The 26928-nt window shown below is 43.5% G+C and overlaps 1 protein-coding gene across 1 annotated transcript; it reads left to right on the top strand.

Moving 5' to 3' along the window:
* Nucleotides 1-848: 848 nt before the first annotated feature.
* On the top strand, nucleotides 849-25587 carry LOC135531963 (growth hormone-inducible transmembrane protein-like). The gene is made up of 8 exons (XM_064959651.1): nucleotides 849-1027; nucleotides 10769-10871; nucleotides 11060-11171; nucleotides 14744-14885; nucleotides 17041-17149; nucleotides 17544-17732; nucleotides 19174-19345; nucleotides 24818-25587. The coding sequence occupies exons 1-8, from the start codon at nucleotides 893-895 to the stop codon at nucleotides 24900-24902; spliced, it is 1047 nt and encodes a 348-aa protein (XP_064815723.1). The 5' UTR covers nucleotides 849-892; the 3' UTR covers nucleotides 24903-25587.
* The last annotated feature ends 1341 nt before the right edge of the window (nucleotides 25588-26928 follow it).

The raw sequence follows: 26928 nt of genomic DNA on the forward strand, positions 1-26928 counted from the left end.
GTATCCATGCTTCTCCCCTATTTTATCCATGCTTCTCCTGCCCCTATTTTCAAGTATCCATGCTTCTCCTGCCCCCAAGTATCCATGCTTCTCCTGCCCCTATTTTCAAGTATCCATGCTTCTCCTGCCCCTATTTTCAAGTATCCATGCTTCTCCTGCCCCTATTTTCAAGTATCCATGCTTCTCCTGCCCCTATTTTCAAGTATCCATGCTTCTCCCGCCCCTATTTTCAAGTTTCCATGCTTCTCCCGCCTGTATTTAAGTTTCCATGTGTCTCCCGCCTGTATTTAAGTTTCCATGCTTCTCCCGCCTGTATTTAAGTTTCCATGCTTCTCCTGCCTGTATTTTCATCTTGCACTCATGCTTCAGATGATGGAAATGTTAACTCACTACCAGCGCTTTGAAAAGTTTCCTTTTAATTATACTTTCCTGTAGAGATTGTTTCACATTCCTAAAAATGAAAGTAAGTTCAAATATATTATGTATTTGACAATCTGGCTTGCTGAGGTCATGAGAAGAAACTTTCCTGATCCAAACGCTCATTAATGCCCGACATAGAAATCAATGCAATTCAACATTTGGTTTTCAGGCTCGTGTGCTAAAGTTAGCTGATTTTAGCCACACGGTTGTATTTACATAGACAAGTGTTGCTCCCTATTGGGTTGCACAAAAACAGTCAGTGGGAAGCCAGAATCTTAAATACAATTCAATCAACTTACTGTGCCGATGGGCAGGACAGTTGGTCATTATGACGGGGAATTTGAGACGAAATATCTAAATGAATGTTTCAAAACGTTCATCTGTTGTAGACCCATTTCCTCTCTGCTTACCTCATGCTTCAGTTGATAGAAATTTGACTGTTTTTCCAGAGCTGTAATTCCAGAGCTTCATCATGACCATGTTGGTGAGGCTAGCATGCCTGCGCAGTCTCCCTGTGTCCGGGCTGCGTCCTGTGTTGACCCAGGGCTCTCCAGCCCTGAGGAGCTCCACCCTGAAGAGCTGCCCGCCCCTCCTCAAGGTCCACCAGGTAACACATCAGGGATGGGCTTTTGACATTTTTGGACTGTTCCAACACTCACATTTTTACTAAAATAAAGTAAGACATTTATAGAACACAATGCCTCCACTGGGGGGAAAAATATGTGCACATTTATCTATATGCCAACAGTTTGTAAAAATGCCTTTAATGATCATAACCAGTACAGATAACATCCTAATTGTTAAATGGCCTCATATTTAAACAATAAAAGACAAGTACCATTTGTTTAATTTATTGAAACTGTAATATCAACTGGTTGACATTCAGGTGCATCAAAGCAGGGACCGAGAGACTGAAAAACAGCTTCTATCTCAAGGCCATCAGACTGTTAAACAGCCACCACTAACATTGAGTGGCTGCTGCCAACATACTGATTCAACTCCAGCCACTTAAATAATGGGAATTGATGTAAAATATATCACTAGTCACTTTAAACCATGCTACTTAATATAATGTTTACATACCCTACATTATTAATCTCATATGTATATGCTGTACTCTATCATTTACATTTACATTTAAGTCATTTAGCAGACGCTCTTATCCAGAGCGACTTACAAATTGGTGAATTCATCTAATGCATCTTTATGTAATACATGTATCACTAGCCACTTTAACTATGCCACTTTGTTTACATACTCATCTCATATGTATATACTGTACTCGATACCATCTACTGCATCTTGCCTATGCCGTTCTGTACCATCGCTCATTCATATCTTTATGTACATATTCTTTATCCCTTTACACTTGTGTGTGTATAAGGTAGTAGTTTTGGAATTGTTAGGTTAGATTACTCGTTGGTTATTACTGCATTGTCGGAACTAGAAACACAAGCATTTCGCTACACTCGCATTAACATCTGCTAACCATGTGTATGTGACAAATAAATTAGATTTGTATTATGGAACACAATATTCAATAAGGCAGTGATGTCATAAGTGCCGCTTGCTTGTAGAAGCATATGGCTGTGCAATGGAATAGCCTTGTTTTGTTAATTTAGCAGACAATATGCTCTTATTTCCCGAGGCCTTATCAGTCAAAACACCTATTTTATTGTAGAAAAAAAAGCCATTGTAATATTACAGAATAAAATAGAAGAGAATTTGAAACGGGGCTCAATTTGGTAAGTAGATAAAAAAAATTTTTTTAAATCAGGGTTACAAAACACAATTGTTCTTTTCAATATACAGCTGTTCAATGTAGAAAATTCCAAAGAGCATGTGGAATAAACTAAGTGGATTAGCAATTCCACATTGAGCGCTGCATGGGGATGAATTACGGCTATGACATCTGTTTGGTGAGTAGGCCTACGCTTAATGATTCTGATTTAAAATACGCTTGTTATGAATGTAATGTTAGCATATTTTCAGTGTGAAACCTGCCTATGTTTACCCCTGGCCTAGGCTATAAGCCTGCTAACCAATCCTGTTACCTACGCACTGTGGGATTTTGTTCCAACTAGGCACCACACCTTTTTATTTATTTTGTTTAACCTTTATTTAACTAGGAAAGTCAGTTAGGAACAAATTCTTATTTACAATGACTGCCAAACCCCGACAACGCTGGGCCGATTGTGTGCCGCCCTATTGGACTCCCAATCAATTGTTAAGTTCAGTTATTCCCTAAATTAAGCACAAGGTCTTCCAGGTCAGTTAAATCCAAAACGTAAAGCCAGGGGGGGACGAGCAGTTCGCAAAGTAAGGTCATCACTAGTTACCACAGCCACAAAGTCATAAACCCCGCCTATTTCTACAATTTGATCGGATTAAAATCCGATTTTAAACCTAACCCTCGACCATAACCTTAACCGCACTGCTAACCTTATGTCTAACCCTAACCTAACGAAGACCAAAATCACTTAAAATGATAATAATGCATTTTTACTATATAGCCAATTTTGACTTTGTGGCTGTGGTAACTAGTGACAACCGCAAAGTAGCCTAAGAGGAAAATAGACTGGACGCAGTTATTACCAACCTGCAGGTCGTTGTTGGAACACATATTCCCCAACTTCAGTCAACAAGTCCAGTTTGAGTTTGTGAATATGATGTCGGCATTTGGCAAGGTATTTATCTTGTGTATCAATCAAATGTATTTGAAATAAAAAATCTAAATAAACTGTATTAACATATCAACAAACAAAAGAGGAATAGTCACCTGCAAACAAGCACACATACAAACTATTTACATTGCCAGGAATCCTAAACAAACAAATCATATTCATTAGTAATACAACAAGTTTTAATTGCCTTTTTGTTTTTCATTTTAGTTCAAGTACTGCCATATTGTTTAAATTCATTTATAAAGTGAAAAAAGTTTAGGTTTTGAATTAGACCATTTGCATTTGTGAATATGAAATGTACCTAGTATTATTAGAAGTTGAATTAAATATACTACATCTTTATCTATATCAGAGTTTCTGAAATAAATAATTATATCAAAACCATTATATAGTACAAACGGTCCTATTTTTTTGGTAACAAAATTCTGTATGTCAATCTAAAAACATTCTACTATAAATACAGGCAAAAAACAAATGCAAAATGGTCTCCTTCTCCATTCCACAGAAATCACATTAATAGTCAACTTGAATCTTTCCAAAACATGTTTCACAGGATAAATTCTATGTAACATTTTAAATGAAAATGTATTCATTTTAAAATGTTTTACATCAGCAGATGTCACAAAGTGCTATACAGAAACCCAGCCTAAAACCCCAAACAGCAAGCAACGCAGATGTAGAATCAGTTAGACTAGTTTTTATAGGCGTTTATTTCTGTAGGTCTAACGGGAACTTGTGTATGCACGCTTGTTTAGAGGGAGTGGTTGGAAACACAGTTGAGTGAGTGAGACACCGAGCGGAAAGGGAATTTAGGTAGAAGAACTGTGGGATGCTTGGCTTGGTTTTCTTCTGTTTTGTCCTTACCAGTAATACAGATAGACATAAAATACAGAAATAAGTCATAAGATAACAAAGTTAATAAACACTAGATTAATTAATTACACTACACGAAGACACATGGTTGGAATTGATTGAGCCATACAGAACAACTCTTGTCTGTATGTAGTTGCTATATATCTGTTGAGTTTTCTCTGAGAGGGGGAGATGAAGAGAGACCAGTCTCTCTGCCCTGGTTTGTTATGCTGCTGATTTACTCCTTGGTTACCGACTTCTCCAGGTCGAAATGTTTTGGCCCCAAAGCGTGACGGTTTCTATAGCTACATACATTCCCATGCAGTCACAATGCTGGCACAGGCTCAATGATTCCTTGAATCTCTCCTAAGACTGCAAATATTTGGATATGTAAGTCGCCTAAGCCGGCAAATATTTGGATATGTGTAGCTTGTTTTGGAGGTGTGTTTTTTTTCCATATTTTCTCTGGTATTGACCCTGTCACGTTGGCACCCTCCAATGCCCCCTTCTTTGTCTCAGGGTCTTTAGCATGTCATGTTTCAGCTGGCATGTCTCGGGGTCTTTAGCATGTCATGTTTCAGCTGGCATGTCTCGGGGTCTTTAGCATGTCATGTTTCAGCTGGCATGTCTCGGGGTCTTTAGCATGTCATGTTTCAGCTGGCATGTCTCGGGGTCTTTAGCATGTCATGTTTCAGCTGGCATGTCTCGGGGTCTTTAGCATGTCATGTTTCAGCTGGCATGTCTCGGGGTCTTTAGCATGTCATGTTTCAGCTGGCATGTCTCGGGGTCTTTAGCATGTCATGTTTCAGCTGGCATGTCTCGGGGTCTTTAGCATGTCATGTTTCAGCTGGCATGTCTCGGGGTCTTTAGCATGTCATGTTTCAGCTGGCATGTCTCGGGGTCTTTAGCATGTCATGTTTCAGCTGGCATGTCTCGGGGTCTTTAGCATGTCATGTTTCAGCTGGCATGTCTCGGGGTCTTTAGCATGTCATGTTTCAGCTGGCATGTCTCGGGGTCTTTAGCATGTCATGTTTCAGCTGGCATGTCTCGGGGTCTTTAGCATGTCATGTTTCAGCTGGCATGTCTCGGGGTCTTTAGCATGTCATGTTTCAGCTGGCATGTCTCGGGGTCTTTAGCATGTCATGTTTCAGCTGGCATGTCTCGGGGTCTTTAGCATGTCATGTTTCAGCTGGCATGTCTCGGGGTCTTTAGCATGTCATGTTTCAGCTGGCATGTCTCGGGGTCTTTAGCATGTCATGTTTCAGCTGGCATGTCTCGGGGTCTTTAGCATGTCATGTTTCAGCTGGCATGTCTCGGGGTCTTTAGCATGTCATGTTTCAGCTGGCATGTCTCGGGGTCTTTAGCATGTCATGTTTCAGCTGGCATGTCTCGGGGTCTTTAGCATGTCATGTTTCAGCTGGCATGTCTCGGGGTCTTTAGCATGTCATGTTTCAGCTGGCATGTCTCGGGGTCTTTAGCATGTCATGTTTCAGCTGGCATGTCTCGGGGTCTTTAGCATGTCATGTTTCAGCTGGCATGTCTCGGGGTCTTTAGCATGTCGTGTTTCAGGGTCTTTAGCATGTCATGTTTCAGGGTCTTTAGCATGTCATGTTTCAGGGTCTTTAGCATGTCGTGTTTCAGGGTCTTTAGCATGTCGTGTTTCAGGGTCTTTAGCATGTCGTGTTTCAGGGTCTTTAGCATGTCATGTTTCAGGGTCTTTAGCATGTCATGTTTCAGGGTCTTTAGCATGTCATGTTTCAGGGTCTTTAGCATGGCATGTCTCAGGGTCTTTAGCATGTCATGTTTCAGCTGGCATGTCTCGGGGTCTTTAGCATGTCGTGTTTCAGGGTCTTTAGCATGTCATGTTTCAGGGTCTTTAGCATGTCGTGTTTCAGGGTCTTTAGCATGTCGTGTTTCAGGGTCTTTAGCATGTCGTGTTTCAGGGTCTTTAGCATGTCGTGTTTCAGGGTCTTTAGCATGTCGTGTTTCAGGGTCTTTAGCATGTCATGTTTCAGGGTCTTTAGCATGTCATGTTTCAGGGTCTTTAGCATGTCATGTTTCAGGGTCTTTAGCATGGCGTGTCTCAGGGTCTTTAGCATGTCGTGTTTCAGGGTCTTTAGCATGGCATGTCTCAGGGTCTTTAGCATGGCATGTTTCAGGGTCTTTAGCATGTCATGTTTCAGGGTCTTTAGCATGGCATGTCTCAGGGTCTTTAGCATGGCATGTTTCAGGGTCTTTAGCATGGCATGTCTCAGGGTCTTTAGCATGGCATGTCTCAGGGTCTTTAGCATGGCATGTTTCAGGGTCTTTAGCATGTCATGTCTCAGGGTCTTTAGCATGGCATGTCTCAGGGTCTTTAGCATGGCATGTTTCAGGGTCTTTAGCATGGCATGTCTCAGGGTCTTTAGCATGGCATGTTTCAGGGTCTTTAGCATGTCATGTTTCAGGGTCTTTAGCATGTCATGTTTCAGGGTCTTTAGCATGGCATGTTTCAGGGTCTTTAGCATGTCATGTTTCAGGGTCTTTAGCATGTAATTTTTCACATGCTTTGTGTAGTCTACCAATTACTTTTGGGCCCTTCCCAACAATGCAGAGAGGAAAATAAAAATAGTAATACTAGGATTGATAACTTGTCTATATACACGTGTTTCCAGCAGCCAGTCCACGTGCAGGGTTACGGGATAAAGTGACTCGGCAGCAGGATAGATAATAAACAGTAACATCAGCTAATGTGATGAGTCAAAATCGTTTGTGCAAAAAGGGTCAATGCAGGTAGTCCTGGTTAATTATTTACCAGTCTTATGGCTTGGGAGTATAAACTGTTTAGGATCCTATTGGTTACAGACTTCGTACGCTGGTACCGCTTGCCGTGTGGTAGCAGAGAGAACAGTATGACTTGGGTGGCACCGCCTGGTATAGAGGTCCTGGATGGTGTGGACCTCGGCCCCAGTGATGTACTGGGCTGTACGCACTTCCCTCTATAGAACCTTGCGGTCGGATGTCAAGCAGTTGCCATACCAAGCGGAGATGCAGCCAGTCAAAATGCTCTCAATGGTGCAGCTGTAGAACGTCTTGAAAATCTGAGGGCCAAGTCTTCTCAGCTCCCCCTCGGGAGGCTGAACAAATTTAATGATGGTGTTGGAACTATGAAAAAAATCAAAATCAAGTTTTATTTGTCACATACACATGGTTAGCAGATGTTAATGCGAGTGTAGCGAAATGCTTGTGCTTCCAGTTCCGACAATGCAGTAATAACCAACAAGTAATCTAACTAACAATTCCAAAACTAATTTCTTATACACAGTGTAAGGGGATAAAGAATATGTACATAAAGATATGAATGAGTGATGGTGCAGAGCAGCATAGGCAAGATACAGTAGATGGTATCGAGTACAGTATATACATATGAGATGAGTAAGTAAACAAAGTGGCATAGTTAAAGTGGCTAGTGATACATGTATTACATAAGGATGCAGTAGATGATAGAGTACAGTATATACGTATACATATGAGATGAATAATGTAGGGTATGTAAACATTATATTAGGTAGCATTGTTTAAAGTGGCTAGTGATATATTTTACACCCTTTCCCCATCAATTCCCATTGTTGAAGTGGCTGGAGTTGAGTCAGTGTGTTGGCAGCAGCCACTCAATGTTAGTGGTTGCTGTTTAACAGTCTGATGGCCTTGAGATAGAAGCTGTTTTTCAGTCTCTCGGTCCCAGCTTTGATGCACCTGTACTGACCTCGCCTTCTGGATGATAGCGGGGTGAACAGGCAGTGGCTCGGGTGGGTGTTGTCCTTGATGATCTTTGTGGCCTTCCTGTAACATCGGGTGGTGTAGGTGTCCTGGAGGGCAGATAGTTTGCCCCCGGTGATACGTTGTGCAGACCTCACTACCCTCTGGAGTGCCTTACGGTTGTGGGCGGAGCAGTTGCCGTACCAGGCGGTGATACAGCCCGCCAGGATGCTCTCGATTGTGCATCTGTAGAAGTTTGTGAGTGCTTTTGGTGACAAGCCACATTTTTTCAGCCTCCTGAGGTTGAAGAGGCGCTGCTGCGCCTTCTTCACGATGCTGTCTGTGTGAGTGGACCAATTCAGTTTGTCTGTGATGTGTATGCCGAGGAACTTAACTTACTACCCTCTCCACTACTGTTCCATCGATGTGGATAGGGGGGTGTTCCCTCTGCTGTTTCCTGAAGTCCACAATCATCTCCTTAGTTTTGTTGACGTTGAGTGTGAGGTTATTGTCCTGACACCACACTCCGAGGGCCCTCACCTCCTCCCTGTAGGCCGTCTCGTCGTTGTTGGTAATCAAGCCTACCACTGTTGTGTCGTCCGCAAACTTGATGATTGAGTTGGAGGCGTGCGTTGCCGCGCAGTCGTGGGTGAACAGGGAGTACAGGAGAGGGCTCAGAACGCACCCTTGTGGGGCCCCAGTGTTGAGGATCAGCGGGGTGGAGATGTTGTTGCCTACCCTCACCACCTGGGGGCGGCCCGTCAGGAAGTCCAGTACCCAGTTGCACAGGGCGGGGTCGAGACCCAGGGTCTCGAGCTTGATGATGAGCTTGGAGGGTACTATGGTGTTAAATGCCGAGCTGTAGTCGATGAACAGCATTCTCACATAGGTATTCCTCTTGTCCAGATGGGTTAGGGCAGTGTGCAGTGTGGTTGAGATTGCGTCGTCTGTGGACCTATTTGGGCGGTAAGCAAATTGGAGTGGGTCTAGGGTGTCAGGTAGGGTGGAGTTGATATGGTCCTTGACTAGTCTCTCAAAGCACTTCATGATGACGGAAGTGAGTGCTACGGGGCGGTAGTCGTTTAGCTCAGTTACAGGATGATAGTCATTTAGACAGGTTACCTTGGCGTTCTTGGGCAGAGGGACTATGGTGGTCTGCTTGAAACATGTTGGTATTGCAGACTGGGTCAGGGAGAGGTTGAAAATGTCAGTGAAGACATTTGCCAGCTGGTCAGCGCTTGCTCTGAGTACGAGTCTTGGTAATCTGAAGGTTAACCTGTTTAAAGGTGTCACATCAGCTACGTAGAGCATGATCACACAGTCCGAACAGCTTGTACTCTCATGCATGGTTCAGTGTTGCTTGCCTCGAAGCAAGCATAGAAGGTTTTTAGCTTGTCCGGTAGGCTTGCGTCAATGGGCAGCTCGCCGCTGGGTTTCCTTTTGTCATCTGTGAAAGATTGCTAACTCTGCCGACGAGCATCAGAGCCGGCGTAGCAGGATTCCATCTTAGTCCTATGTTGAAGCTTTGCCTGTTTTGATGGCTCGTCGGAGGTTGTGCTGGAATTTCTTATAAGCATTAGTGTCCCACTCCTCGATAGCAGCCACGGATTAGAAGCTCTTTTCGGTCACAGGAAACGCTGTATAAAAACAAAGTTACAATCAAAGCCACCAAAAATAGTCAAAATGGAAGAATCGGTCAAGAGCCTGTAAACCAGCTACTATCCATTTGTGCCGTTCTCTTGCTAGGCTCGCAATTGAATTAAAGGGCAACTACATCTGCCACATATATATTTATATATGTAGTTCCCAGACCTCCAAAGTGGCCTCCTGATGTGTTTTTAAGCATTTGTTGACTTAGAACATCCATTGTTTTTAGTTTTTCTATAAAAAGTGGGATTTGAGAGTGAAAACCCTGGAAAAAATAGGAAACCTTGAAAATGCTAAACTGGGGGAACTAAATTTACCCCCAAAATAAAACTGATTTTATAGGGCCCTTCATCTGTAGACTGACTGTTCAAAATGACTAACAATAAAACCATTTTCCAAGATGGTTCTGAACAGTCAATGTAAATATGATCTTTCCAAGTTGAAATGTCTTTTTTTTTACCTTTATTTAACCAGGCAAGTCAGTTAAGAACAAATTCTTATTTTCAATGACGGCCTGGGAACACTGGGTTAACTGCCTGTTCAGGGGCAGAACAACAGATTTGTACCTTGTCAGCTCGGGGGTTTGAACTTGCAACCTTTCGGTTTCTAGTCCAATGCTCTAACCACTAGGCTACACTGCCGCCCCATTTTGTGTATGGGTAGGCTACTTGCTCAGCCTGCAAATGAAAGATTAGCTTTCTGTGCCGGTTCTTTTCATTCAGGACAGTAGTTTTCCATTGGTACTGGGGTGCTCTGACACTGGCACATTTACCTGAATGTCAAGCCCTGCAAGGTCATGCAAATTGAAGTTGGCTAGTCATTATTAGCCTGGTTCTGTATGTAATGCAGGCACATTATGGGATACAGGTAATGACTAGAGCCCTGCCAGTACAGCTGATGATAATGGTGATGAATGGATCAGTTTTAGACTAGTGAATGCATTACGGGGGGGGGGGGTTCTACTAAGCTAACATATGGCGTTGTTTTAACATGGTCATACCAAGGATCATTTAGCTATTTCATTGAGTTCTAGGACCCTTAACATTACAAAAGATTCTCTCTCTCTCTCTTCATTCATATATTCTATTCATATTCATATATATATTCATGAATATGAATGAATGAGATGGAACATTGAATTGAGCCTTACTGCTATTAGCCCATAGAAACACATTGAATAACAACTTCATACATGGATAAACAGATAACCCATACATCTCAAACTGACACATTTTTATGGCGATTTAGAAAAATATATATTCATTAAAAATATATATTTTATTATGCTAATAAGATTTCTGCGGGGCTACGGACATCGACTCCTTTTTCTCTGAAAGACCCAACCTGTGGACAAATTGTATGTCTTCAATTGTAGGTCAACATGCTGTAATAATAACTGATTCTGTGTAATATTAACCTTTCATCAGGGCTATTCCACCAAATCCAGATTTGGTTTCCGTCGTGGGAAAACGGCCAAGGACCAGCTCCAACAGGCAGCTTTCGAACCAGCGACTGATACTGCCATCAGAAGTGACTATATTGACTTAATAAACCATTTTTAAAAAACGTCACCTCGTAACACAAGGGGGGCAGGATGGACCTGTCATGTAAACACAGGCCCGTCTCACACCCCTCACAGTTACATCATGAAGGCAGTGCCTTGTGCCGGTCAGCAGCAGGTTTTAACTGGTGTAAATGTGCTCTGTATTCCCTTGCAGTGGATAACATGGGCAGGATGTTCCTGGCTGGAGGGGCTGCTGTAGGCCTGGGAGCTCTGTGCTACTACGGACTAGGCATGTCCAATGAGATCGGTGCCATCGAGAGGGCAGTGTAAGTGCTAATGCTTCCATTGGTAGTGTGTATTGTACTAGTAGTGTCCCATGGTAGTGTGTGTGTTGTACGGGTATTATCCCATGGTAGTGTGTGTGTTGTACTGGTGTTATCCCATGGTAGTGTGTGTGTTGTACGGGTATTATCCCATGGTAGTGTGTGTGTTGTACTGGTGTTATCCCATGGTAGTGTGTGTGTTGTACTGGTGTTATCCCATGGTAGTGTGTGTTGTACTGGTGTTATCCCATGGTAGTGTGTGTGTGTTGTACTGGTGTTATCCCATGGTAGTGTGTGTGTTGTACTGGTGTTATCCCATGGTAGTGTGTGTGTTGTACTGGTGTTATCCCATGGTAGTGTGTGTGTTGTACTGGTGTGATCCCATGGTAGTGTGTGTGTTGTACTGGTGTTATCCCATGGTAGTGTGTGTGTTGTACTGGTGTTATCCCATGGTAGTGTGTGTGTTGTACTGGTGTTATCCCATGGTAGTGTGTGTGTTGTACTGGTGTTATCCCATGGTAGAGTGTGTGTTGTACTAGTAGTGTGTGTGTGTGTGTGTGTGTGTGTTGTACTGGTCTTATCCCATGGTAGTGTGTGTGTGTGTGGTACTAGTAGTGTAGTGTGTGTGTGTGTGTGTGTTGTACTAGTAGTGTGTGTGTGTGTTGTACTGGTGTTATCCCATGGTAGTGTGTGTGTTGTACTAGTAGTGTGTGTGTGTGTGTGTGTGTGTGTGTGTGTGTTGTACTGGTGTTATCCCAGGAAGTTAGTGGTTTAACAATTCAACTGGTATCAAGTGCATGTGTCATTGTTATTACTGAAGCTATTTCTGTGTGGTTCCATAGGTTTCACCACAACTCAAAGGAAAGTGTTACTGTATCTGTGTCCCAAATGGCACCATATTCCCTACAGAGTGCACTCAGAGCCCTAATGATTCCTGGTTGAGTATAGTGCCCTATGTTGGGAACAGGGTGCCTATTGTGCAGGTATATCAACTCGAGGTCGACCAACTCTGATTTTTCAACACCGATACCGATTATTGGAGGACCAAAAAAAGCCGATACCGATTAATCGGCAGATGTAAAAAAAAAAAATATATATATTTATAATAATGACATACAGCAATACTGAATGAACAATGAACACTTATTTTAACTTAATATAATACATCAATAAAATCAATTTACTTTCAAATAAATAATGAAACATGTTCAATTTTAAATAATGTAAAAACAAAGTGTTGGAGAAGAAAAAGTGCAATATGTAAAAAACTATAATTTCGAAAAGAAAATGTTTATTCTTTCAGTGAGATACGGAACTGTTCCATATTTAATCTAATGGGTGGCATCCATAAGTCTAAATATTGCTGTTAGATTGCACAACCTTCAATGTTGTCATAATTACGTAAAATTCTGGCAAATTAGTTTGAAACGAGGCAGGTGGCCCAAACTGCTGTATATACCCTGACTCTGCGTCCAATGAACGCAAGAGAAGTGACACCATTTCCCTAGTTTAATGTTGCCTGCTAACCTGAATTTCTTTTAACTAAATATGCAGGTTTAATAAAATATACTTCTGTGTATTGACTTTATAGTTAGGTACGATTGTGCTTTTTCACAATGCACTTTTGTTAAATCATTCCCCCTTTGGCGAAGTTGGCTGTCTTTGTTAGGAAGAAATAGTCTTCGCACAGTTCGCAACGAGCCAGGCGGCCCAAACTGCTGCCTGACTCTGTTGCACAGAACGCAAGAGAAGTGACACAATTTCCCTAGTTAAAAGAAATTCATGTTAGCAGGCAATATTAACTACATATGCAGGTTTAAAAATATATACTTGTTAATTTTATTCATTTTTAAGAAAGGCGTTGATGTTTATGGTTAGATACACACTGGTGCAGTGCTTTTTTTCGTGAATGTGGTACCAGTGGGATGGTAGCGTCCCACCTCGACAACAGCAAATGAAATTGCAGGGCGCCAAATTCAAAACAACCGAGATCCCATAATTAAAATTCCTCAAACATACAAGTATTATACACAATTTTAAAGATAAACTTGTAAATCCAAAGACTGTGTCCGATTTCAAAAAGGCTTTACGGAGAAAGCACACCATGCGATTATGTTAAGTCAGCGCCTAGTCACAGAAAACCATACAGGCATTTTCCAGCTAAGGAGAGGGCTCACAAAAGTCAGAAATAGCGATTAAATTAATCACTAACCTTTGATCTTCATCAGATGGCACTCACAGGACTTCATGTTACACAATAAATGTGTGGGTTTTTTTTCGATAAAGTTAATCTTTATGTCCAAAAACCTCAGTTGAAATTGGCGCGTTTTGTACAGTAATCACTGTCTCAAACAAACATCCGGTGAAAGTGCAGAGAGCCACGTCAAATTACAGAAATACTCATCATAAACATTGATGAAAGATACAAGTGTTAAACATACGAATACAGATAAACTTCTCCTTAATGCAACCGCTGTGTCAGATTTCAAAAAGGCTTTACGGAGAAAGCACACGATGCGATTATGTTAGGACAATAAATGTTCGATAATGTCCCTCTATGTCCAAAAACCTCAGTTTTGTAGGTGCGTTTAGTTCAGTCCAAAGGCACAATGCGCGCTGTCAACATCAAGACGAAAAGTAAAAAAAATACAACAAAACTTAGTAGAAACATGTCAAACAATGTTTAAAATCTATCCTCAGGTTGTTATTGTCATAAATAATCAATAATATTTCAACTGGACAAAAGCTTCGTCAATAGAAAAGGAGAAACAAGAAAGGCGCGCTCCCGATCACGTGCTTGGCTCATGTCTGTAAATGTCCACTGTTCACTCATTGAAAGTGCTGTATCTCCCTCATTTTTCAGAGTAAAATCCTGAAACAATGCCTAAAGACTGGCCACATGTAGAAGAAGCCATAGAGATCGTGAACTGGGTCCTAAGTCTTTGTATGGTGGATAGGCTTTCAATGGAAAAACAGATTTTGAAAATAATAGTACTTCCTTAGTTTTTCGCCTGCCATATCAGTTCTGTTATACTCACAGGCATTATTTTAACAGTTTTGGAAACGTTAGTGTTTTCTATATCCTAGCTTCTGGGCCTGAGTAGCAGACAGTTTAATTTGGGCACGCTTTTCATCCAAAATTCCAAATGCTGCCCCCTACCCTAGTGAAGTTAAATCACCCGTTTGGCGAAGGAGGCTATGATAAATTAACAGGCACCGCATTGACTATATGCAACGCAGGAAAGGCTAGTTAACCTAGTAATATCATCAACCATGTGTAGTAAACTAGTGATTATGTTAAGATTGATTGTTTTTTATAAGATACGTTTAATGCTAGCTAGCACCTTACCTTGGCTCCTTGCTGCACTCGCATAACAGGTAGTCAGCCTGCCATGCAGTCTCCTCGTGGAGTGCAATGTAATCGGCCATGATCGGTGTCCAGAAATGCAGATTACCGATTGTTATGAAAACTAAATCAGCCCTTATTAATCGGCCATTCCGATGAATCGGTCAACCTCTAATATCGACATGCTGTCCTCTGTAAATGTTTATTTTCCCTGTGTCTCCTGCCCCAGTATCTGGCCCCAGTACGTGAAGGACAGGATCCACTCGACCTACATGTACTTTGCAGGCAGTGTGGGGATGACAGCTCTGTCGGCTGTAGCCGTCAGCAGGACCCCAGCCCTCATGGGTGTCATGATGAGAGGATCCTGGCTGGTAATTCACATTTTATTATATCACCTGGATTTAAACCAGTCAAGACAGCTTGTTTTTAAAAAGTAGATTCAGCTAAATGACGTTGTCACGAGCAGCACCACAGATATTAAGATGAGCGAGATGCAAGACTTCACTCTCACACAGTCACACAAAGATCTGCCATTTGCATAGATTTAGCTTTACGCTGTTACAGCAGGGTAGCCAAGGGACCAGAACAGCAGGGTAGCCAAGGGACCAGAACAGCAGGGTAGCCGAGGGACCAGAACAGCAGGGTAGCCGAGGGACCAGAACAGCAGGGTAGCCGAGGGACCAGAACAGCAGGGTAGCCGAGGGACCAGAACAGCAGGGTAGCCGAGGGACCAGAACAGCAGGGTAGCCGAGGGACCAGAACAGCAGGGTAGCCGAGGGACCAGAACAGCAGGGTAGCCGAGGGACCAGAACAGCAGGGTAGCCGAGGGACCAGAACAGCAGGGTAGCCGAGGGACCAGAACAGCAGGGTAGCCGAGGGACCAGAACAGCAGGGTAGCCGAGGGACCAGAACAGCAGGGTAGCCGAGGGACCAGAACAGCAGGGTAGCCGAGGGACCAGAACAGCTGGGTAGCCGAGGGACCAGAACAGCTGGGTAGCCGAGGGACCAGAACAGCTGGGTAGCCGAGGACCAGAACAGCTGGGTAGCCGAGGGACCAGAACAGCTGGGTAGCCGAGGACCAGAACAGCTGGGTAGCCGAGGGACCAGAACAGCTGGGTAGCCGAGGGACCAGAACAGCTGGGTAGCCGAGGGACCAGAACAGCTGGGTAGCCGAGGGACCAGAACAGCTGGGTAGCCGAGGGACCAGAACAGCTGGGTAGCCGAGGGACCAGAACAGCTGGGTAGCCGAGGGACCAGAACAGCTGGGTAGCCGAGGGACCAGAACAGCTGGGTAGCCGAGGGACCAGAACAGCTGGGTAGCCGAGGGACCAGAACAGCTGGGTAGCCGAGGGACCAGAACAGCTGGGTAGCCGAGGGACCAGAACAGCTGGGTAGCCGAGGGACCAGAACAGCAGGGTAGCCGAGGGACCAGAACAGCAGGGTAGCCGAGGGACCAGAACAGCAGGGTAGCCGAGGGACCAGAACAGCAGGGTAGCCGAGGGACCAGAACAGCAGGGTAGCCGAGGGACCAGAACAGCAGGGTAGCCGAGGGACCAGAACAGCAGGGTAGCCGAGGGACCAGAACAGCAGGGTAGCCGAGGGACCAGAACAGCAGGGTAGCCGAGGGACCAGAACAGCAGGGTAGCCGAGGGACCAGAACAGCAGGGTAGCCGAGGGACCAGAACAGCAGGGTAGCCGAGGGACCAGAACAGCAGGGTAGCCGAGGGACCAGAACAGCAGGGTAGCCGTTACAGCTGGGTAGCCGAGGGACCAGAACAGCAGGGTAGCCGAGGGACCAGAACATCAGGGTAGCCGAGGGACCAGAACAGCAGGGTAGCCGAGGGACCAGAACAGCAGGGTAGCCGAGGGACCAGAACAGCAGGGTAGCCGAGGGACCAGAACAGCAGGGTAGCCGAGGGACCAGAACAGCAGGGTAGCCGAGGGACCAGAACAGCAGGGTAGCCGAGGGAACAGAACAGCAGGGTAGCCGTTACAGCTGGGTAGCCGAGGGACCAGAACAGCAGGGTAGCCGAGGGACCAGAACATCAGGGTAGCCGAGGGACCAGAACAGCAGGGTAGCCGAGGGACCAGAACAGCAGGGTAGCCGAGGGACCAGAACAGCAGGGTAGCCGAGGGACCAAAACAGCAGGGTAGCCGAGGGACCAGAACAGTGGAGAAGTTGAGCCTCACGCTTCAATGCTTTTAGTTGTTGTGGGAATTGACCCACTATGCTGTTAACTTTCTGCATCTATCGCTGAGTTTACCTTCAAGGAAATATTAGTTTTTACGATGACTATTGCCACTGGGCCAGTGACTAATGACTGAAAGTATATCTGCATCCACTGAATGTTAACCCTTAAAAAGGAACGTAGTGGTTTGAGGGCCCACCTAACCTCATTGTTTTGTGTTGATACGTCTCGTGCTGATTTTCAAACCATTGTGTAGGATTCCGAGACTTTTCAATAGCCACTGTGGGTATTTGTTTCTTGTTCAAATAATACAGACTTTTGTCATTTTTTTCACCAGGCTATTGGAGCTACCTTTGCAGCCATGATTGGAGCAGGCATGCTGGTCAGATCTATCTCTTATGACCAGAGCCCAGGAGCCAAACATCTAGCCTGGATGCTACATGCAGGTGTTGGACTGCTTCACCTTCTCACTTTACCAAGCATTAGTCAATTGAAACGTCCCACTTGCTCGTTTTCGCCACTAGAGGGCAGTACTATAAAGGTTCAGAATACCCACACTATGCAGCAGAGGTTGAATTGAATGGAACAGGGTTTTCTAGTACTTACTGACACCGGTGCTGTGCCTGTGAGAATATTCTGAGAAGACTTTTAAATACCACATCTGTTTTCTTTAAGTAGAACATCTTGTTACATATATAAAACCTCTTTATTTGGACCTCAGATGATAAATAGAATTGTAGCTAAAATCTGGTGCTTTTTCATGTTTGATGTATGTACATGGTCCCTTTAAAAAAAACTAACCTAATAAATAAATCCATCCATTTGTCCCTGTGTTTCCAGGTGTGATGGGAGCGGTCATAGCCCCCATGACTCTGCTAGGTGGGCCCCTGATGATGAGGGCAGCCTGGTACACAGCGGGCATAGTGGGGGGTCTGTCCACCGTGGCCATGTGTGCCCCCAGTGAGAAGTTCCTCAACATGGGAGGACCCCTGGCGGTGGGCTTCGGAGTCGTCTTCGCCTCCTCCATCGGTTAGTATCTTTAGATCAATAACCCTGGCTGTGGGTTTCAGTGGTCTCTAATGGTTAGTATCTTTAGATCAATAACCCTGGCTGTGGGTTTCAGTGGTCTCTAATGGTTAGTATCTTTAGATCAATAACCCTGGCTGTGGGTTTCAGTTTTCTCTACTAAACGGTTAGTATCTTTAGATCAATAACCCTGGCTGTGGATTTCAGTGGTCTCTAATGGTTAGTATCTTTAGATCAATAACCCTGGCTGTGGGTTTCAGTGGTCTCTAATGGTTAGTATCTTTAGATCAATAACCCTGGCTGTGGGTTTCAGTGGTCTCTAATGGTTAGTATCTTTAGATCAATAACCCTGGCTGTGGGTTTCAGTGGTCTCTACTAAACGGTTAGTATCTTTAGATCAATAACCCTGGCTGTGGGTTTCAGTGGTCTCTAATGGTTAGTATCTTTAGATCAATAACCCTGGCTGTGGGTTTCAGTGGTCTCTAATGGTTAGTATCTTTAGATCAATAACCCTGGCTGTGGGTTTCAGTGGTCTCTAATGGTTAGTATCTTTAGATCACGAAACGGTTCGTAGGCGTTTCTTCAGTCTGTTTTATTATGGTCTAATTCACAAAGGAACATAAAATGCAGGTATGTCAACAACATACTTTTCGAGGACAACTAAATGGTTATTGCCTTTAAAGTGTTTGTCAATGGAAAACAACATGGTAGACGGACATCAATGGAAAACAACACGGTAGACGGACATCAATGGACAACAACATGGGAGACGGACATCAATGGAAAACAACGCGGTAGACGGACATCAATGGACAACAACATGGTAGACGGACATCAATGGGAAACAACGCGGTAGACGGACATCAATGGGAAACAACGCGGTAGACGGACATCAATGGAAAACAACACGGTAGACGGACATCAATGGAAAACAACACGGTAGACGGACATCAATGGAAAACAACACGGTAGACGGACATCAATGGGAAACAACACGGTAGACGGACATCAATGGAAAACAACACGGTAGACGGACATCAATGGAAAACAACACGGTAGACGGACATCAATGGAAAACAACACGGTAGACGGACATCAATGGAAAACAACACGGTAGACGGACATCAATGGAAAACAACACGGTAGACGGACATCAATGGGAAGCAACACGGTAGACGGACATCAATGGGAAGCAACACGGTAGACGCACATCAATGGAAAACAACACGGTAGACCGTAGCCTTTTGTTTCATCAAACCCAGTACATTGTTAGTGGAGTATTGAAGATGCCAGTGTGCTGCAGTTTCTTCTTTTTCAAATAGCATTATTTAGGATCTGGTTCTCTGGTGACAAACACCCTTGACACATAATTTCCCCTCAGTTATTAATTGAGCTTGAGGACATGGTGCTAATGTAATGTCCTCTCCACTCTCTCTGTCCCCAGGCTCAATGTTCCTGCCCCCTACCTCAGCGATGGGAGCAGGCCTCTACTCCATCGCTATCTACGGAGGTCTGGTCCTCTTCAGCATGTTCCTGCTCTACGACACCCAGAAGGTCATCAAGAGGGCGGAGACGTACCCCATGTACGGGATGCAGAAATACGACCCCATCAACTCGTAAGTGGCTGTCTGATTTCTGTTCCTTACTGTTTAAACAGAGAGTCAACTGGTCCAGTTCTGTTCCTTACTGTTTAAACAGATAGTCAACTGGTCCAGTTCTGTTTCTTACTGTTTAAACAGATTGGACCTTTTATTTAACTTAACTTGGCAAGTCAGTTAAGAACAAATTCTTATTTTCAATGACGGCCTAGGAACAGTAGGTTAACTGCCTGTTCAGGGGCAGAACAACAGATTTGTACCTTGTAAGCTCGGGATTTGAACTTTCAACCTTTCGGTTACTAGTCCAACACTCTAACCACTAGGCTACCTGCCGCCCCAGATATGAAGTCAACTGGTCCAGTTCTGTTCCTTACTGTTTAAACAGAGAGTCAACTGGTCCAGTTCTGTTCCTTACTGTTTAAACAGAGAGTCAACTGGTCCAGTTCTGTTCCTTACTGTTTAAACAGAGAGTCAACTGGTCCAGTTCTGTTCCTTACTGTTTAAACAGATAGTCAACTAGTCCAGTTCTGTTCCTTACTGTTTAAACAGAGAGTCAACTGGTCCAGTTCTGTTCCTTACTGTTTAAACAGAGAGTCAACTGGTCCAGTTCTGTTCCTTACTGTTTAAACAGATAGTCAACTAGTCCAGTTCTGTTCCTTACTGTTTAAACAGAGAGTCAACTGGTCCAGTTCTGTTCCTTACTGTTTAAACAGATAGTCAACTAGTCCAGTTCTGTTCCTTACTGTTTAAACAGAGTCAACTGGTCCAGTTCTGTTCCTTAGTGTTTAAACCGAGAGTCAACTGGTCCAGTTCTGTTCCTTACTGTTTAAACAGAGTCAACTGGTCCAGTTCTGTTCCTTACTGTTTAAACAGAGAGTCAACTAGTCCAGTTCTGTTCCTTACTGTTTAAACAGAGTCAACTGGTCCAGTTCTGTTCCTTAGTGTTTAAACAGTCAACTGGTCCATTCATCCTGTTATTGTTTTATTTCTATGTCCTGCTTTGATATATATGCTGAACAGAAATATAAACGCAACATGTAAAGTGTTGGTCCTTTGTTTCATGAGCTGAAATGGAAGAGTCCCAACATGTTCCATATGTACAAAAAAGCGTATTACTCTAAAATGTTGTGCACAAATTTGTTTACATCCCTGTTAGTGAGCATTTCTCCTTTTCCAACATAATCCATCCACCTGACAGGTGTGGCATATCAAGAACCTTGTGCTGGGGACAATAAAAGGCCACTCTAAAATGTGCAGTTTTGTCACACGACACAATGCCACAGATGTCTCAAGTTTTGAGGGAGTTTGCAATTAGCATAGTGACTGCAGTAATGTACATTCAAGCTTTTGCCAGATAATTGAATGTTAATTTCTCTACCATAAGCCACCTCCAATGTCGTTGACAGTACGTCCAACCGGAGACCACGTGTAACCATGCCAGCCCAGGACCTCCACATCCGGCCTCTTCACCTGTGGGATCGTCTGAGACCAGCCACCCGGGCAGCTGATGAAACTGGGGGTTTGCACAACCAAAGAATTTCTGCACAAACTGTCAGAAACCATCTCAGGGAAGCTCATCTGTGTGCTCGTCGTCGTCACCAGGGTCGTGACCTGACTGCAGTTCGGCATCATAACTGACTTCAGAGTGCAAAATGCTCACTTCAGTGGCCATTGGTGCGCTGGAGAAATGTGCTCTTCACGGATGAATCTCTGTTTCAACACACGGGCAGATGGCAGGCAGCATGTATGGTGTCGAGTGGGTGAGCGGTTTGCTGATGCCAACATTGTGAACAGAATGCCCCATGGTGGAGGTGGGGTTGTGGTATGTGTTGGCATAAGCTACGGACAACCAACACAATTGCGTTTTATTGATGGCACATTGACATTGTCGTGCCATTCATCCGCCGCCATCACCTCATGTTTCAGCATGATAATACACAGCCCCATGTTACATCTGTACGCAATTCCTGGAGGCTGAACATGCCCATTCTGCCATGGCCTGCATACTCACCAGACATGTCACCCATTGAGCATGTTTGGGATGCTCTGGATCGACGTGTACGACAGCTTGTTCCAGTTCCCGCCAATATCCAGGAACTTAGCACATCCATTGAAGAAGAGTGGAGCAACATTCCACAGGCCACAATCAATAGCCTGATCAACTCTATGTGAAGGACATGTGTCGCGCTGCATGAGGCAAATGTCACACCAGATACTGACTGGTTTTATGATCCATGCCGTACCTTTTTATTTTTTAAGGTATCTGTGACCAACAGATGAATATCTGTGTTCCCGGTTATGTGGAATCCATAGATCAGGACCTAATGAATTTATTTCAGTTAAATAAATTTCCTTATATGAACCGTCACTCAGTAAAATCTTTGACATGGTTTTGTTCAGTGTAGAATACCACTATGATGCAGTATAATACTGTAGAATACCACTATGATGCAGTATAATACTGTAGAATACCACTATGATGCAGTATAATACTGTAGAATACCACTATGATGCAGTATAATACTGTAGAATACCACTATGATGCAGTATAATACTGTAGAATACCACTATGATGCAGTATAATACTGTCAGTACCACTATGATGCAGTATAATACTGTCAGTACCACTATGATGCAGTATAATACTGTAGAATACCACTATGATGCAGTATAATACTGTAGAATACCACTATGATGCAGTATAATACTGTAGAATACCACTATGATGCAGTATAATACTGTAGAATACCACTATGATGCAGTATAATACTGTAGAATACCACTATGATGCAGTATAATACTGTAGAATACCACTATGATGCAGTATAATACTGTAGAATACCACTGTGATGTAGTATACTACTGTCCTAATATACTAAATACATTATGATTCAGTATATTACACTAGATACCATTGATAGTCTAATTCTGGCCGACTATACAGTATACTGTCCTACTACAATAATTACCATTTATGATTCAGTATATTACACTAAATACCATTGATACAGTATAATTCTGGCCTACTATACAGTAGAATACTGGCCTAGTGGTGTTTATCCTGTCTTGTATTGTGATATATGAAGCTGACGGTTGGTGCTCTGTGGTGTTATCCTGTCTTGTATTGTGATATATGAAGCTGACGGTTGGTGCTCTGTGGTGTTTATCCTGTCTTGTATTGTGATATATGAAACTGACGGTTGGTGCTCTGTGGTGCTATCCTGTCTTGTATTGTGATATATGATGCTGACGGTTGGTGCTCTGTGGTGTTTATCCTGTCTTGTATTGTGATATATGATGCTGACGGTTGGTGCTCTGTGGTGTTATCCTGTCTTGTATAGTGATATATGAAGCTGACGGTTGGTGCTCTGTGGTGTTATCCTGTCTTGTATTGTGATATATGAAGCTGACGGTTGGTGCTCTGTGGTGTTATCCTGTCTTGTATTGTGATATATGATGCTGACGGTTGGTGCTCTGTGGTGTTATCCTGTCTTGTATTGTGATATATGAAGCTGACGGTTGGTGCTCTGTGGTGTTATCCTGTCTTGTATTGTGATATATGATGCTGACGGTTGGTGCTCTGTGGTGTTATCCTGTATTGTATGGTGATATATGAAACTGACGGTTGGTGCTCTGTGGTGTTATCCTGTCTTGTATGGTGATATATGATGCTGACGGTTGGTGCTCTGTGGTGTTATCCTGTCTTGTATGGTGATATATGATGCTGACGGTTGGTGCTCTGTGGTGTTATCCTGTCTTGTATGGTGATATATGAAGCTGACGGTTGGTGCTCTGTGGTGTTATCCTGTCTTGTATGGTGATATATGAAACTGACGGTTGGTGCTCTGTGGTGTTATCCTGTCTTGTATGGTGATATATGAAACTGACGGTTGGTGCTCTGTGGTGTTATCCTGTCTTGTATTGTGATATATGATGCTGACGGTTGGTGCTCTGTGGTGTTATCCTGTCTTGTATTGTGATATATGAAGCTGACGGTTGGTGCTCTGTGGTGTTATCCTGTCTTGTATTGTGATATATGAAGCTGACGGTTGGTGCTCTGTGGTGTTATCCTGTCTTGTATTGTGATATATGAAACTGACGGTTGGTGCTCTGTGGTGTTATCCTGTCTTGTATTGTGATATATGAAGCTGACGGTTGGCGCTCTGTGGTGTTATCCTGTCTTGTATTGTGATATATGAAGCTGACGGTTGGCGCTCTGTGGTGTTATCCTGTCTTGTATTGTGATATATGAAGCTGACGGTTGGTGCTCTGTGGTGTTATCCTGTCTTGTATTGTGATATATGAAGCTGACGGTTGGTGCTCTGTGGTGTTATCCTGTCTTGTATTGTGATATATGAAACTGACGGTTGGTGCTCTGTGGTGTTATCCTGTCTTGTATTGTGATATATGAAGCTGACGGTTGGTGCTCTGTGGTGTTATCCTGTCTTGTATTGTGATATATGAAGCTGACGGTTGGCGCTCTGTGGTGTTATCCTGTCTTGTATTGTGATATATGAAGCTGACGGTTGGTGCTCTGTGGTGTTATCCTGTCTTGTATTGTGATATATGAAGCTGACGGTTGGTGCTCTGTGGTGTTATCCTGTCTTGTATTGTGATATATGAAGCTGACGGTTGGTGCTCTGTGGTGTTATCCTGTCTTGTATTGTGATATATGATGCTGACGGTTGGTGCTCTGTGGTGTTATCCTGTCTTGTATTGTGATATATGATGCTGACGGTTGGTGCTCTGTGGTGTTATGATGCTGACGGTTGGTGCTCTGTGGTGTTATCCTGTCTTGTATTGTGATATATGATGCTGACGGTTGGTGCTCTGTGGTGTTATCCTGTCTTGTATTGTGATATATGAAGCTGACGGTTGGTGCTCTGTGGTGTTATCCTGTCTTGTATGGTGATATATGAAGCTGACGGTTGGTGCTCTGTGGTGTTATCCTGTCTTGTATTGTGATATATGATGCTGACGGTTGGTGCTCTGTGGTGTTATCCTGTCTTGTATTGTGATATATGAAGCTGACGGTTGGTGCTCTGTGGTGTTATCCTGTCTTGTATTGTGATATATGATGCTGACGGTTGGTGCTCTGTGGTGTTATCCTGTCTTGTATTGTGATATATGAAGCTGACGGTTGGTGCTCTGTGGTGTTATCCTGTCTTGTATTGTGATATATGATGCTGACAGTTGGTGCTCTGTGGTGTTATCCTGTCTTGTATTGTGATATATGAAGCTGACGGTTGGTGCTCTGTGGTGTTATCCTGTCTTGTATTGTGATATATGATGCTGACGGTTGGTGCTCTGTGGTGTTATCCTGTCTTGTATTGTGATATATGAAGCTGACGGTTGGTGCTCTGTGGTGTTATCCTGTCTTGTATTGTGATATATGAAGCTGACGGTTGGTGCTCTGTGGTGTTATCCTGTCTTGTATGGTGATATATGAAGCTGACGGTTGGTGCTCTGTGGTGTTATCCTGTCTTGTAGGTGCATGGGGATCTACATGGACACTCTGAACATCTTCATGAGGATGGTGATGATTCTGTCCGGAGGCGGAAACAGAAAGAAATGAAGGCGTTCCAGTCTGACTTCACATCTTCGTTAAACCTTCAAACTTCCACAGAGTTGAACAACAACGATATGTTCTACAATTAGCACCATACACCAGCTGTTACCTACTTTTTTAGTTTGAAAACATATTTTCAACTGACACAATAAAAAATGTGTTGCTTTTGTGTGAAGAAGAGGATTGTAATTTCCTAGAGCATATTGACACTCATCCAAGTAAGGAAGACATCTTGCTCTGTTCCATATTCAGAATGTTAAAAAATATGGTTTTGTCTTGATTCTGACAGAGGCATATTTTTAGTTCAAGTCAGGATTGTTCATGGGGATATCTGTCAACATCACAGATCGCCCCTCAGTCTCCTTCTCTAATTGTTCCTTTATATTTTATATTTATTTTCACTTGAGGTGGGTGTTCCCATTCCTGACAAGCAAGACAAAGCTGGGCAAACATATTTATATCATCCCTCAACCTTGTACTTCTTCTAGCCTCCACACATACAATACGTGTGACTATGTGCTTAACTCCTTGACAGAGACTGAACTTGGATGCGTTGTATCGGGCCGAGCCTTGGATGTATCGGGCCGAGCCTTGGATGGGTGGTGCTTTGACATGTTTCTGTTAGAATGAAAGTGATTGAATGTGATCAACGCTGTTCTGGTGGTATTCAATAAAAGTGAAAGAGAATGCAGTTGGTGTTTTTATGTTGAGCTATTTCATGAAAACAAATGGACATTTTGGGAGCATATTGATCAGTGTTATTCCCTGAATAATTTGTGTGATACTGTCGAGGCTCGTCTGGACTGTTTTCAGTAACATCTTGGGTCAGGAGAATCTCCGTGAAGTAACAGTACGAGGAAAATATCACCTTTTATTCCACCATTTACATGTACCAGGAGGAAAGCCCTTCTGGATAAAGATCACTGATAGGAGGAAAGCCCTTCTGGATAAAGATCATTGATAGGAGGAAAGCCTAACCCTTCTGGATAAAGATCACTGATAGGAGGAAAGCCTAACCCTTCTGGATAAAGATCACTGATAGGAGGAAAGCCCTTCTGGATAAAGATCACTGATAGGAGGAAAGCCCTTCTGGATAAAGATCATTGATAGGAGGAAAGCCTAACCCTTCTGGATAAAGATCACTGATAGGAGGAAAGCCCTTCTGGATAAAGATCACTGATAGGAGGAAAGCCTGACCTGTATGGATAAAGGAGATCACTGATAGGAGGAAAGCCTGACCTGTATGGATAAAGGAGATCACTGATAGGAGGAAAGCCCTTCTGGATAAAGATCACTGATAGGAGGAAAGCCTGACCTGTATGGATAAAAGGAGATCACTGATAGGAGGAAAGCCTGACCTGTATGGATAAAAGGAGATCACTGATAGGAGGAAAGCCTGACCTGTATGGATAAAGGAGATCACTGATAGGAGGAAAGCCTCACCTGTATGGATAAAGGAGATCACTGATAGGAGGAAAGCCTGACCTGTATGGATAAAGGAGATCACTGATAGGAGGAAAGCCTGACCTGTATGGATAAAGGAGATCACTGATAGGAGGAAAGCCTCACCTGTATGGATAAAGGAGATCACTGATAGGAGGAAAGCCTGACCTGTATGGATAAAGGAGATCACTGATAGGAGGAAAGCCTGACCTGTATGGATAAAGGAGATCACTGATAGGAGGAAAGCCTCACCTGTATGGATAAAAGGAGATCACTGATAGGAGGAAAGCCTGACCTGTATGGATGAAGGAGATCACTGATAGGAGGAAAGCCTCACCTGTATGGATAAAGGAGATCACTGATAGGAGGAAAGCCTGACCTGTATGGATAAAGGAGATCACTGATAGGAGGAAAGCCTGACCTGTATGGATAAAGGAGATCACTGATAGGAGGAAAGCCTGACCTGTATGGATAAAGGAGATCACTGATAGGAGGAAAGCCTGACCTGTATGGATAAAGGAGATCACTGATAGGAGGAAAGCCTGACCTGTATGGATAAAGGAGATCACTGATAGGAGGAAAGCCTGAC

The sequence above is a fragment of the Oncorhynchus masou genome, unplaced genomic scaffold (assembly GCF_036934945.1).
Source record: "Oncorhynchus masou masou isolate Uvic2021 unplaced genomic scaffold, UVic_Omas_1.1 unplaced_scaffold_1683, whole genome shotgun sequence".
NCBI lineage: Eukaryota > Metazoa > Chordata > Actinopteri > Salmoniformes > Salmonidae > Oncorhynchus > Oncorhynchus masou.

Coding starts and splice junctions, on each gene's coding strand:
- LOC135531963 (XM_064959651.1), top strand. CDS start 893: ATGACCATGTTGGTGAGGCTAGCATGCCTGCGCAGTCTCCCTGTGTCC. Junction 14,886..17,040: donor TGATGAGAGGATCCTGGCTG/GTAATTCACATT, acceptor TTTTTTCACCAG/GCTATTGGAGCTACCTTTGC. Junction 17,733..19,173: donor CGTCTTCGCCTCCTCCATCG/GTTAGTATCTTT, acceptor CTCTGTCCCCAG/GCTCAATGTTCCTGCCCCCT.